At 42.1% G+C, this 13,281-nt stretch overlaps 1 protein-coding gene across 1 annotated transcript; it reads left to right on the forward strand.

Annotated features, from left to right (window-relative positions):
- Positions 1-605: 605 nt before the first annotated feature.
- On the forward strand, positions 606-12,340 carry map2k2a (mitogen-activated protein kinase kinase 2a). Its single transcript, XM_026158892.1, has 11 exons — positions 606-1,392; positions 1,584-1,794; positions 3,509-3,655; positions 3,813-3,890; positions 4,882-4,933; positions 7,600-7,724; positions 8,307-8,520; positions 9,785-9,849; positions 9,943-10,004; positions 10,557-10,602; positions 10,718-12,340. The coding sequence occupies exons 1-11, from the start codon at positions 1,304-1,306 to the stop codon at positions 10,826-10,828; spliced, it is 1,200 nt and encodes a 399-aa protein (XP_026014677.1). The 5' UTR covers positions 606-1,303; the 3' UTR covers positions 10,829-12,340.
- The last annotated feature ends 941 nt before the right edge of the window (positions 12,341-13,281 follow it).

Here is a 13,281-nt window from a genome sequence, read left to right on the forward strand (position 1 = left end):
GACCGTGGTTTGTTTTTCCACACAGGTACATGTTATATGAAACATAATTATTTTAATAGAAAGCTCATGCCAAAACAGAAATCTTTTTGATTTTTTGACAAGATGACTCTAAAGCCACTCAATCGAATTTTACCGGTAGAGCATGGACAAAAAAGACCCCATAAAATATTAGTGTATATATGGACATTTTTCTAAAAAGAAATCATTTTTTTAAACTGTACAACACTCCGCCCCCCCTAAAAAATACAGTTTTTTACGATGTACAATTAAGAAGAAGAAAATCGCTCCCAGGTGGGGTCTTTTATATTTTTAGTTTCATATCACGATCGTTTCTGATTTAAGATTAAGTGAAACTATCTTCACTTGAGCCTGTTATTGCCAACCACCGCCAGCAGATGGCAGCAAACACTGCCCCCCTCTTCTGTTCTTGTGTGTTTACTTATTACTAATAAATACAAAAAGCTGCACAGGGCAGATGACATATGGTTAAAATGAGCTTGTTCCTCGTTAAAAACAATGTACTGGAGGTGTTACCACAAACTGCATATGTCATCCACCCACCCATGAGATTTTTTTTTTCTTTTTGCATATCTCGTATCAACTTGCCAAAGCCAATCTCGCGCTATTTATCACGGGCTCTCCCTGTTGGTGTCAGGTCTGATGCTGCAGGCAGCTGCTTGCTTCCTGTATTAGCCACAGTCCTTTTCGCTGCTTGATAACCCCACACCCCGGACTGTATCGCGGACGGATTTACTTTTCGTACCCCGCCCTCTCGCTTAGGGAAACAAGCCGAGTCGGTGTCCCGGTGTAGCTGCCGGTAAAAGCGTGGCAGGCGGCCCGTGTGCTGTGAGAGGCGGCTGCAGGTTCGGACTGAGAGGCGCAAGGCACGAGTTTGCAGGAGGTAGCGCTAGTTAGCAGGAGCAGCTAGGTGGCTAATGGCTAGCAGCAGCAGGTAGAAAACCAAGAAGAAGCTGAGTGACAGAAATGTCTAAACCTCGAATTCTATAAGTCAGTTAAACCGAAGAAGCTGTCTGACTTTTAAAGAGCACATCGTGGTGATAGGTTTTACCAGATTAACTAAGTGACATGCTTCCGAAAGTGCACTAACTTAGCCTAACGTTAGCTAGCCAAGTTATACTAGAGCTGATCCTGTTGCTTTTTAATACTGACTTTCACACGAGGGAAAGGTTAGGCTAGCAGCAGCCCACTTCACTGCAGTTTTGTGCTTCTTTTTTAATTTTTTGCCTTTTTCGTTAATTTTATTTTTAAATTTTGGACAAAGTCGATTCGGGTTGTTATTGAAATGGGCCCCAAAAGAAAACCCGGTCCCCTTAATATTACGCCCATTGGAGAGGGACAGGCCACCTCCAACACCATTGATGCTGCATCTGAGTAAGTGCTGTGCCTTATGATTAATTGTGTTAAACCACTGAATCGTGAATTGCTTTGTCCTTATACCGAGGTAATTGGCTGTTACTGGAGTTGCACAAGATTTCGTTCTGCACCACCGTACAAGGAGGTGCATATGTTAATTCTCACTCCTTTTAAGGAACTCTGCTAAACCAAATGCCACCTCCTTACAGAGCCAACCTCGAGGCCTTACAGAAGAAGCTGGGGGAGCTGGACCTGGATGAACAGCAGAGGAAACGGCTGGAAGCCTTTCTCACCCAGAAAGCCCAGGTTGGGGAGCTGAAGGATGAAGATTTCGAACCCATATGTGAGCTGGGTGCAGGAAACGGAGGGGTGGTCAACAAAGTCCGCCACAAACCCTCGGGCTTGGTCATGGCTCGGAAGGTGAAGAATGATTGTTTAACAGCTGTTCTCCAAGTGAAAGTAAAAAAAACTGCATTCCACTTCAAGTCTAAGATGTTATCAGTGCACCATGTCTGGAAACGCCTCTTTCTGGAGAAAGACAAGGGAACTGAAAATAATAAAACGGTTACAACAAAACGGTTAGTTTTGAAGTTCAGAAACAAAAATGTTTCAGGTAAATGTCAAAGATATGCCTGAGGTATTTTATTGGCAGCGCCTGAGCTGCATAGCTCAGCTTATCAAAGAGCGCCAACACATTTTTTTCCATTGTGAAATGTTTTGTTTATATTACCTTCACTTTTTTTTTTTAACGACAAACCCTAATGGCATCCTTATCACAAGTATTATCTTATCTTGTGTGCTTTTACGAAAGATATTTGCCATTATGTTACACTTTTTTAAATTTCCTTTCACACTATCAAAGTGTAGTTTCATACACTAAATACTTATCTCTTAGTATCTATCTCTTTGTGGGTATATAAGAATGAATGTAGTAAGTTATCTAGACTTTATACAGATGTGGCAGCAGCAGTCTAAGCGAGCTCAGGCTTGAGGCCTGTGGATGTCAGTTGAACCTTTGTTGAAAGTTCTTCTAAACTGGAGACATTTCTCAGAGATTATGGTCCATGCGGACATAATGGTATTATGAAGCTGCTGCAGATCCATGATGTGAATCTCTGGTTTCACAACATTTCAAAGGTTCTTGACATCTGGTGGCTGTGGAGGCCATTTGACTGCAGTGAACTTACTGTTGTGTTCAAAAAAATAGTTTGATGTGATCGTTGTGACATTGCATTATCCTGCTAGAAGCAGCCATCAGAGGATGGTACACTGTGGCCATAGGATAGACAAGGTCAGCAGTTATAGTCATGTAGGCTGTGGTGTTTGAACAATGTTTATTTGGTACCAAGGGACTCAAAGTGTGTGAGGAAACTGTCCCCCACACCAGCAGCCTGGACCATTGATACAAGGCAGGATGGATCCGTGCTTTCATGTTGTTTACACCAAATGCAGAAATCAAGACTTATCAGATCAAGCCTTCTACTGTTCACATTTAGTGAGATGTGCAAGTTGTAGCCTCAGTTTCCTGTTCTTTGCTGACAGGAATGGTACCCGCTGTGGGTTTTTGTTGCTGTAGCCAATCTGCTTGAAGGTTCAAAGCAATGTGCAGTCAGAGATGTTCTTCTGCATACCTTGGTTGCAATGAGTGACTATTTGAGTTACTGTTGCCTTCCCATTGACTCAAAGCTCTACGGCCATTGCATCAGCAAGTATTTTTGCTCAGAACTGCTGCTGCTCACTGGATATTTTCTCTTTTTTTGGACCCTGGAGATGGTTGTGTGGGAGAATCCCATTAGATCAGCAGTTTCTAAAATACTCAGACCAGCCTGCCTGGCACCAACAACCATGTTCAGTCACTTTAATCACCTTTCATCCCCATTCTTATCGTCTGAACTTCAGCAGCTCGTTTTGACCACAAGTACATGCCTAAATGCACAGAGTTGCTGCCGTTTGTTGCTGATTAGCTATTTGTGTTTTAATGAGCAGTCGAGCAGGTGTGCCTAACAAAGTGCCACAAGTGTAAAAAGGGGACTTCAGGCGGTGTAACTGCATCGTCTGCATGCAACTTAAATTAAAACAGTATTTCGTTTCTGTGTTTTGTTTTTGTTTTGTTTTTTGTTTTTTTTCTCGTCAGTTGATCCACCTGGAAATCAAACCTGCCATCAGAAACCAGATTATCAGAGAACTGCAGGTCCTGCATGAATGCAACTCGCCCTATATTGTGGGCTTCTATGGCGCCTTCTACAGCGATGGAGAGATCAGCATCTGTATGGAGCACATGGTGAGAGACAAAGATTGTTAGCTGCAATTTCTTTGTGAGACTGGAATCGATTTTGCGAATCGCATCACCTGAGAATTCTTATGTTGTGCAACACACACGTTCCCACAGCTACAGGCAGTTTTGTCTGTCTTAACATGGGCTGTTTTGGTCTCTGCAGGATGGCGGATCCTTGGACCAGGTTCTTAAAGAAGCCAGAAGAATCCCAGAAGAAATCCTTGGAAAAGTTAGCATAGCTGTGCGTACACCGTTGATGTTTTACTTTGTTTGTTTGTTTTTGTTTTGTGGCTTTAGGTGTTTATTTACAGGCTGTAAAATATGATTCGCTTCACAAGTCTTCTCACATGAACTGTGGACGATGTCAGGAAAGTCGGGCCTGATAAGTTTCTGAAATTGATAACGTGACACAGCAGGTCAACATCAGACACATTTTCACTCTGGTTTAGACGAGTTCGCTTCCTGATGTTTTGAGGCAGGAGGCTCTGCAGAATAATTTCTGCTTTCTTTTCTTAATCTCCAAAAATCAGAGCAGTCAGACTCTTTGGCAGCTGGTGGTTAAAGTGTACTTAATGTCGACTTTGTCGGTCATTCACGTTCTCACATCCCATCAGGTAATGTTTAGAAAGGTTTACGGCTGGAGGTGATGTGTGAAAATAATTCTGGACTCGAGGATTTTAAGGCGTTTCTGACCACAAAGCAGATTTTCTGAGAAGGTCATATCCTATTTATTACACAATTTTAAACATGTCCACTAGGGTAAAATGAAGAAATTCAAATATTTTATATCCAGAAGATCAAAGGAAAACTTTTACAGTTAACACTGAACTGTGATGTGAGATGCTCTGCACAGCACTTAAGGTTAAGAGATATTGACCGTAGTCACATATTGAGCTAAATGAATCCTGTGTCCACCTGTAATTGTGGACAGCATATGGATGTATGCTGGATGCTTAAATTTTGACCACAGAGCGACTTAATCCAACACCTTTTTCTTTTGAAATATAGTTGCTGTTCGAATTTGGCAGCAATATAAACAAAAGGGTTGTGCCTATTTTTGCATGTGTGCTGTTCTTTGTGGTTTTGCTTGTGGTTGTGATGTTGCTCAACTAGCTGTGTGTTGTCCAATAATGCATAAGTTGCATGCACAGTACAGTCCCGTGTGTGTGGACTCCTAGATTGTATGTCTGTAAACTGAATGTTTTGGGGGGGGGGGGTTTTCTCCTTTACAGGTGTTGAGGGGATTGGCATATCTGCGAGAGAAGCACCAGATCATGCACAGAGGTAATGCTGTTCTTGAGTCCCGATAAATTACAGTTGTGCTCAAAATCTCATTTGGAACACTTTCAAATCTCTGCAGTATATTAAAGCCCAAATATGGAGTTTGTTTGTAACACAGTGATTTCATAGAGTTATTTGGGTTTGGATAAAATATAAAATATGTGGCACGTCAGCCTCATTTGATAATAGGTTATCAGTGTTTTTGTAGACACTTCTTAGAGACATCCGGTTGAGATTCAGATCATGGATTATAGTTTCTTAAACTATAAGATAAAGCTTTTTGGACATTAGGTCTGATCAGTATTTCCAGACGTCTGAACTTCGGTTAGTGTAACCACTTGAAATGCACCACATCCAGTCAACGGGCGCCAGTAGTATCTGTACTTCTTCATTTGAATTTGTATTAATTGTCTTCATTGCTCTCCCTTCACATGCATCAGCATCTTAAGAGCTTTAGCACACGTATGCACATACGGGACCAGCTATTTTTTGGGGGGGGAAATAACAAGTTTCTCATCAAGGGAATTTGTAGAATAAACATTGTCCTCATGAAAACATTATTTGTATTCATTGAAATGACAGGTCACAGCATCTCAGGCAGGTTTTTCTCTGCACACAAGTGAGGACACATGGGTGTGCTGTTGTGAAAATTACTGAGAAAGGGAGCAGCAAGAAGTGCATCGTGCAGTGAAGTTTCAGTGCTACAGGGTCGGTGGTACTCCAGGACAGAGTTGTCTGTGAGCTCAGGCGGTAATTACAGCCTCTCAGATGTGATTATAGAGCAACCGCACCCTGTTGACCCCTCCCTCCACGTCTCCCTCCATCTTTCTCCCGCTCTTTCATGCCATTTCTTTCTCAGCTTCTCCTCACGTGTCCTTGGTCCGTGGGAGGGGGTCATACACCGCAGAGGACAGATTGCAGGGCTCAGTCCTACACCATTATTTTGCAGGATGTTTTTCAGCTATGAATTGGATATGTGGAGGACTGGGCTTGTTTACAACAGGGACTCAGCAAGAGCTGGGAGCTCTGTACATGCCACCCGTGGCCTGCACGGAAGACTGTAGTCCTGTTTTCAATATTTCTATGAAGCATGAACGATCTGTATTTGTGAGAAAGCGTTTTCTATCCATCGTGGAAAGCATAGGTTCATGGTATTGTCTCACATAAAAACTGGGATACAAACAATAGATGAACGTAAATGTTTTCCCTACATATATCACAGTATTCTTGTAGGAGGGACTCGCCAGAGAATCGCTTTAGTTGTTTTTATTGCTGCAAAGTGAAATTGTGAAGCGGACAGGCTGATCGGACAGCCTAGGTCAACTTGTATGGACGAGCATGTATGGACTACAGTGCTATTGCACACATTTTGAATGAGAGACCTGAGTCACCAGTCTTCTGTGAGATAACGAGCTGTTATAGACTCATATGAATCTGAAAATCAGAATCCAGGAAAGGTTGTGATGGGGTAAAATGTGATGCCGTCATGCTTCTGAGTTCCAGAAGCTCGAGCATGTAAGAGAAATCCACAAGATTGTGGTCGCAAGTAGGGGGATGGATTGTGTTGCTTTCTTGGCTCATTCTGAATTGGAAGATACCAGGATGCCAACCTAAGTATGTCAAGTGTTGGTTGGCTTCTTTGGTTGAACCGATTTAACTTTGCCGTGGTCAGCTAACGTTATCTCAGGATGGCCGAACGTGAGATGAGCATTTGTGTTTGTAGTTTTCTCAGATTATTTTTAACGTTCGTAGGAAACTTTTTTTTTTCTTCTTTGTCCCATTCTACCACTAAAAGATTAAATTTCTATTTAGAGGTTACATCATAAACTATTGATATTTGGTGTCCCTCTTTTAATTATCACGCAAAATATCGAAATGCTGTGCTCTCACTTCACACATGTATAAGCACATAATGCTAGTTTCAGCGACATTAAAAGTCATGTCATTCTGTCAGTCAAACTTGGGTCAGATTTATGTTCCTTACAGCTTCAATTCTCCCCATGATGGAGAGAAAGAAACAGGCAAAACAAAATAAAAGCAGACATGATAGATGTGCCTTTTTGGGCATGTGCAGTTTTCACGAGAGCAAAGCAGAGAAAGGTGACCTGGGGCCCATTCAGACATCAAGCAAGGGGGGTTTACAAACACGTTCGCAAAGCTCTATAGAGTTCAGTGCAAAAAGTTTTAGGAAATTAAGATGTTTAAATGTGCAGCAGCTGCTGTAGCCGCCACATCTTAGAGACACAGAAATGCACAGGAAAAACATGTTATCACCATGTCTGCAACAGCCTGCAACAAACACACTGAAAAACTGTGCGTGTGTGTCAAGGAGTAATTATTCTATTTTTAAAGGTACAAGGTGGTCACACCAAGTATTCATTTGTTTTCCTTGTTCTCTGTACTTTGTATTTGAAGAAAAAAATGTTAATGGTATTATTTCTGAAAATGACAATTCCTAAATGTTTCGCACAGAAGCGTGCAAATCAGAACACCAGTATAGCAGTGTCTGCTGTTTCTTTAGGTATAATTTAGTAATAAATCTGTGCTTTCTCTTGCATACAGAAACTTGTAAGCCAAAGGAATGACAGATGAAACACAGTATGAAGAAGAGCCTCTTCTTTTAAATGTAATGCGCATTTGTTTTTGTCCATGTCCCCTCTGCCATGTAGACGTCAAGCCCTCCAACATACTGGTCAACTCTCGTGGGGAGATCAAGCTGTGCGACTTCGGTGTTAGCGGCCAGCTCATAGATTCCATGGCCAACTCCTTTGTTGGAACGCGCTCCTACATGTCGGTGAGTCAGCTCTGCGCGCCTGCGCCCCCACCCCTTTTCCTCTGGCCCTATCCCCACTTTCCTTCTCCACTCTTCTCACATGGCTCTTGTTCTCTGGTTCCACCCTCTGCCTTCCTTTCCTCTGGCCCTCCCTCACTCCCCTGCCAAGAACCACGGGCTGTACCCAGGAAGGGCTCTTTGGCAATGAGGGAGGCAACTGTGCTTGAGCTTTCTCGTCCTTTCCCCTCACTCTTAGATACCTGGTGGGTGCAGTGCCAAAAGCTGCTTGTGTGTCTAATCCTACTCCCAAAAAAGCACCTCTGGTGCAGAGAAGCTTGCCCTTTGATTGCAATTCCTAAAACACGCACACACCTGTCCTTGCTCACCCCTAAAACAGTCCAAAGTTGCTGTCCACTTCCTGCCAAACCCTCTTCTCTGTCCTCTTGCCCTAACCACACCCCACCTCTGCTTGCCATAACACCCCCCTCCTCTTCTCTTCCCACTTCTCTCCTCCACTTCCTGTGCCTTCGCCGCCCAGCCCTCTCTCCTGCTTGGCGTCTTGGCTTCACCGGCTCTGTGACGTAGTTATGTGTTTCTCAACAGCCGGAGAGACTGCAGGGCACTCATTACTCGGTTCAGTCTGACGTGTGGAGCATGGGTCTGTCTCTGGTAGAGCTGGCGATTGGCCGCTACCCCATCCCCCCACCAGACGCCAGAGAACTGGAGGCCATCTTTGGACGGGCCGTTGTGGATGGGGCTGAGGGAGAGCCTCACGTCAACATGCAGAGGCCTAGACCACCCGGAAGGCCTATAAGTGGTATGAAGGGCAATAGCACACACACGTGCCTATAAACTTATGCAGATTACTTGACATTAGATTAGATTTGTGCTCATATTATGCTTTGTGGGTTTTCTCCTCCCTTTAGTGTCTTGTTTACGGTTTTGTGTATGCAAAAGATTTGTGAAGTCTGCAACGAAGGGAGTTATACTCTCCCAAAAGCAAACATTGCTCCTAACCTTACCGAGGCCAGTGTGTAACATTTTTCCATAATGCTTGACTAGCAGCTACTCTGGCGTGGCCTCGTGCAGTGTATGAGTGGATGCCTCACAGCGAACTCTGAAATATCTCAACCAAATTTTCTGTTGTTGGCTTTAAGAACAAACATTAGTCTTTATGCACTCCTAGCATCTGAGGAACTGGAAGCCTAGCGGGTAAGGGTTTGTTTGTTTTTTGTTGTTGTTGTTTGACAATCCTGTCCTCACAGCAGTGGAAAAGTTGGCATGTTAATTGGCAGTTTTGGCTGCCAATTAACATGCCAACTTTGACTCTACTTTGACTGTATGCTCAGAGCTGACTCACAGGTCACAGCTATGTCAAAATCATAATGCAATGGACAATCAGAAAATGTGGAAATTTGAAGATGGTGACTTTTGACAGGGTGAGGGTTAGCCTTTTGTGCAACTGGGCTGTCTATGTTCACACTTCCAATGGTATACATGTTTTTAACAAAACCCCCACGGTACATTCATAATTCAGCAACAGTAATGCATGAAAACGTTTTCATGCATTAACCTGTCTGGCATCCACAGGAGAATAGAGCAATCACATTCTGGTTGTGTGGTCCAACTTTGTAATTTTGAATAAAGCCAAAAAAATCTTTATTGATCCTCATGGGGAAACATAATCTCTGCACTTAACTAGTCTCTAGCCTTGCTGAAGAGCTTTACATGACAGTTGAGTCGTCCAGTAGAGATGACTGGGCTCACAGTACCTAAATTTAATTTTTAAAAAAATAAAAGAGAAATGGTTATGTGCAAACTTGAACTTTACATCACAATTCCCCAAATACACATGCAGACTTCAGGAATGATTACTCAGCCCTGGTGTCAGCTGTTGGTGTCTGCAACAGACTATAATGGCTGCCTTAAAGAGACAAGAGCTCATACAGAGCTTTTGGCAGCACGAGAGCTGCTGTGTTGTTGTACAGTTTGAGAAAATGCACAGTAAAATTAAAACTAAAGCATTTAAATGTATTCTAAAGAAGACTAACCAGAGATTGTGTCTGTTTCTTTTCCCACAGGATCTGGGATGGACAGCAGACCTGCCATGGCCATCTTTGAACTTTTGGACTACATTGTCAATGAGGTCTGAGCAATGTCTGTTTTTTCCACAGTATGAACAAACACTCACATCTTTCCTCAGTCAGTGTATAATCTTTAACTCTTGCTTCCTCCTCAGCCACCCCCCAAACTGCCGCTTGGTGTCTTCACCAGTGACTTCCAGGACTTTGTGACAAAATGGTGAGCACCGAATGTGACGTTTGTCTTTCTTTTCTCAGCTCATGAAGAATTATGAAAGGAAGCTATTCAGAAAACTTTGACATTTCCAAATTGCTTCACACACCTGTTGCAAGAGTTGTTTGTAATTAAATGCATGCATGTAGTTTTTGTGCTTGTGCAGGTTTGAGGTGGTTAGGAAACAAGTCAGCACCACACTCTGATAAAGATCCCATCTGGACTAGTGATAAAAATAACGTTTTTGCCATAATAGTTCAGAATAGTATCTACTGTTCTTTACCTTTTTAAAAAGTCTATGAATACAGAGATATTGTTTCAGATAATTGTTGCACATGTTTCTACATCAGTCTTGTCTAAAGTCTATACTGCACTGCGGCTGATGTCAAAACTACTAAAGAACATGCGTGCATACATGGTAAACTCGTGTTTTAAGGTGAACTCTGAAACAGAACAAGGCCTTCTAGCATCTAACCCTCTGCATATACATGGTGAACGACGTGCATGCAAAGGATATTTTACTTATGTTTAACATATTTATCTCATTTTTGTCTGCAGTTTGATTAAAAACCCAGCCGAGAGAGCGGATCTGAAGATGCTCATGGTGGGCACCCTAATATTTATTATAATTTTATTATTTTTAATTTGATACTTAACCCATCTGTTTTTTGTTTAGTTTTTCTGATAACAATAAAAACTGAAGTTTCATTTTTCCTTAGAGTCACACATTCATCAAGCGATCAGAAGTGGAGGAAGTGGACTTTGCCGGCTGGTTGTGCAAAACCATGGGCCTCAACCAGCCCAGCACTCCCACCCGCGGCGCCGAGTGACCGGGCTCCCACGCTGCCCTGCCACGTCTCGGGACCTCTGTGCGTACACGTGCATATCCTGTACGTGTACACACAGAAGCTCTCACAAATATTGGCACTTTTTTCTTGTTGCTATAGCTTCAAACAGTTTTTGTTCCCCCTCCCCAGTTATTTCTTCACCAGCAGCAGGGCCCATTGAGTCATTGTACTGTAAGACCACAGCTTCACCTTGACAGTGTCGAGAGCAGCCACAGCTCATTTTTGCACACTGCTACAGAGGATGTAAAGCACTGAAGGGCTGCCAGTGTGTCAGCTAAATTTGCTTTGACAAACTTATTTTGTATTGTCAGATATTCTGTATTAACCTTTTCTATGGCAATGGGTGATGGCACATGGGACTGTATTTTATTAAATAACCTGCTGTAGAGATTTGGTGGAAATCGTAGGGAAATCAAAGCATATTATCTACTTGCAAACTCGCGATTGCTTTTATTGAAGGTAAATGCAGCTACTTTAATTAGAATCATAAATGCTAAAAGGTTCTGTTGCAATTACCTGCAATATAATAATCGAGTTTGAGAGTAGAATCCAGGGCAAATGAGCGTGTAAGGAGTCATTTTCACTTTTTTGGCAAATGAACAATGTCACAAACCAAAGAGGGTACTCACAACTACTACTTTTTTTTTCCTGATGGCTGATCTTTTTCTTGTGTGCAGATTCATGAACAGTATGAAACTGTAATTTGAATGTTCTCATTTTCTTAGTCAGTGATCTAAGTGTTGATTGACATCATTTCTTCAGCATTTATTTCAATTTGCATCCCACACTCGGTCTCACATGGGAGGACACACATGCCGTTATATGCCAAAATGTGTTTGACATTGAGGAAACAAAAATGTATTCATGGGACAATATAGCATGGTTTATTATCTTCTAATACTGTTTGTGTATTTGGTTTCCCAACTCATGATGGGGATGATTAGGTGGTGTTTTTATCAGAATCCTGAATCTGCAATGTTTAAGAGATTTCAATCATGTTGGCTTTATTTGACATTTTCTTTCTATGTTGTCTGTCTGTACTTTCCCCCTGAGGTGTATATATTTTCACCGTACCGCTACATGTGGCGCTCTGAGCTTTCTCCTTGGATGCAGCCAACCCGGAGGCTCGCTCTTGAAAGATTTCGGTTGAATTATTGCTAAAATGCTTTTCCTTGTGATTAAACCCAGTTAATTTTGTTAAAAGTACAACCTGACTTCAAGTGGGACATCAGACTTCTCAAGTCGTACAAAGGGTCTGACCGAGCATTGTAACCCAGGTCAGTATTGGTGGTGGTTTTACTTACTATCCTGCTGTCTTGCTAGAGCTCTTGTATCCTCTGCTTATGGCTGCCCTTTCTTATCCCCTCCCCCCCCCCCCAAAAAATGTGCATTTGTAAAGAGCAAAATGGATGCATTGTCACCTGTATGTGTACAAAGCTATATACAAAAATTACAGTACTATTTTGCAGTCTTAATACACAAATCCTTGATTTATGTAAATGACAAGAGTCATTTTATTATAATATAAAATGTGTTGGGTATGGATATAATGTATTAAAAAAAAAGTTTAAAATAAAACCTATTTGTGAATGTACTGCAACATTTCCTTGTCATTTATAGCAGACATTAAAGTCCGCATTATGCATCCACACTAGCTGGCCACTTTTTTAGGTACACATTGCTAATCCTGAGTTGGACCTTTTTTAAATTTCACACATGCCTTAAATAAAGAAATGACAAATTCTCATCATGGGTTAGATTATGGGATATATTTACATGATGGTGTCATTCAGTTCCTGTAGTCGTGTTCTACTGATTCCCAAAAGTGCTTTAATGACTCGGTACCTTGTGACCCAACTGTGTTGGGATTTTTAACATGGTGTGTTATCCTGCTGGAAGCAGCCAAGATGAATATACTGAACATGGATGGCAACAACAGTCAGTCAGGCTGTAGCGTTTCAGCATGGCTCAAAGTGTGCCAGGTCATGACCCCCGCCTCCCCCACACACACATTTACACCAGCAGCAGCAGCCTAAACTGTAAACGGCAGGATTCTGACTTTACCATCCAAATGTTGCAGCAGAAATCCACACTTATCACAACAGGCAATATTTTCCACTCTTTTGTTGCCTAATTTTTGTCAGTTGTATCCTCAGTTTCCTGTTCTCAGCTGACAAGAGTGGCACCCAGTGTGGTCTTCTGCTGCTCTAGCACTGCTAAGTTTTGTGTTCACAGATTGCTCTTCTGCACACCTTGGAAATTAGTTACTTTTATTTTCTTATAAGCTTAAGTAGTCAGGCCTATCTCCTCTGACGTCAAAAAAGGTGTTTTCACCCAGATAACCACTGCTCACTGGATATTTTCTCTTTTTCAGACAGTTCTCTGCAAATGGTGGTTGTGTGGGAAAACGCAGTAAATCAACAATTTCTACAGAA

The sequence above is a fragment of the Astatotilapia calliptera genome, chromosome 23 (assembly GCF_900246225.1).
Source record: "Astatotilapia calliptera chromosome 23, fAstCal1.2, whole genome shotgun sequence".
Lineage (NCBI taxonomy): Eukaryota > Metazoa > Chordata > Actinopteri > Cichliformes > Cichlidae > Astatotilapia > Astatotilapia calliptera.

Bases quoted from the DNA above. Each gene is read 5' to 3' on its own strand.
- map2k2a (XM_026158892.1), top strand. From the start codon at position 1,304: ATGGGCCCCAAAAGAAAACCCGGTCCCCTTAATATTACGCCCATTGGA. The intron at 3,656-3,812 runs GTGAGAGACAAA...TGGTCTCTGCAG, and splicing joins GCATCTGTATGGAGCACATG to GATGGCGGATCCTTGGACCA. The intron at 3,891-4,881 runs GTGCGTACACCG...TCTCCTTTACAG, and splicing joins TTGGAAAAGTTAGCATAGCT to GTGTTGAGGGGATTGGCATA.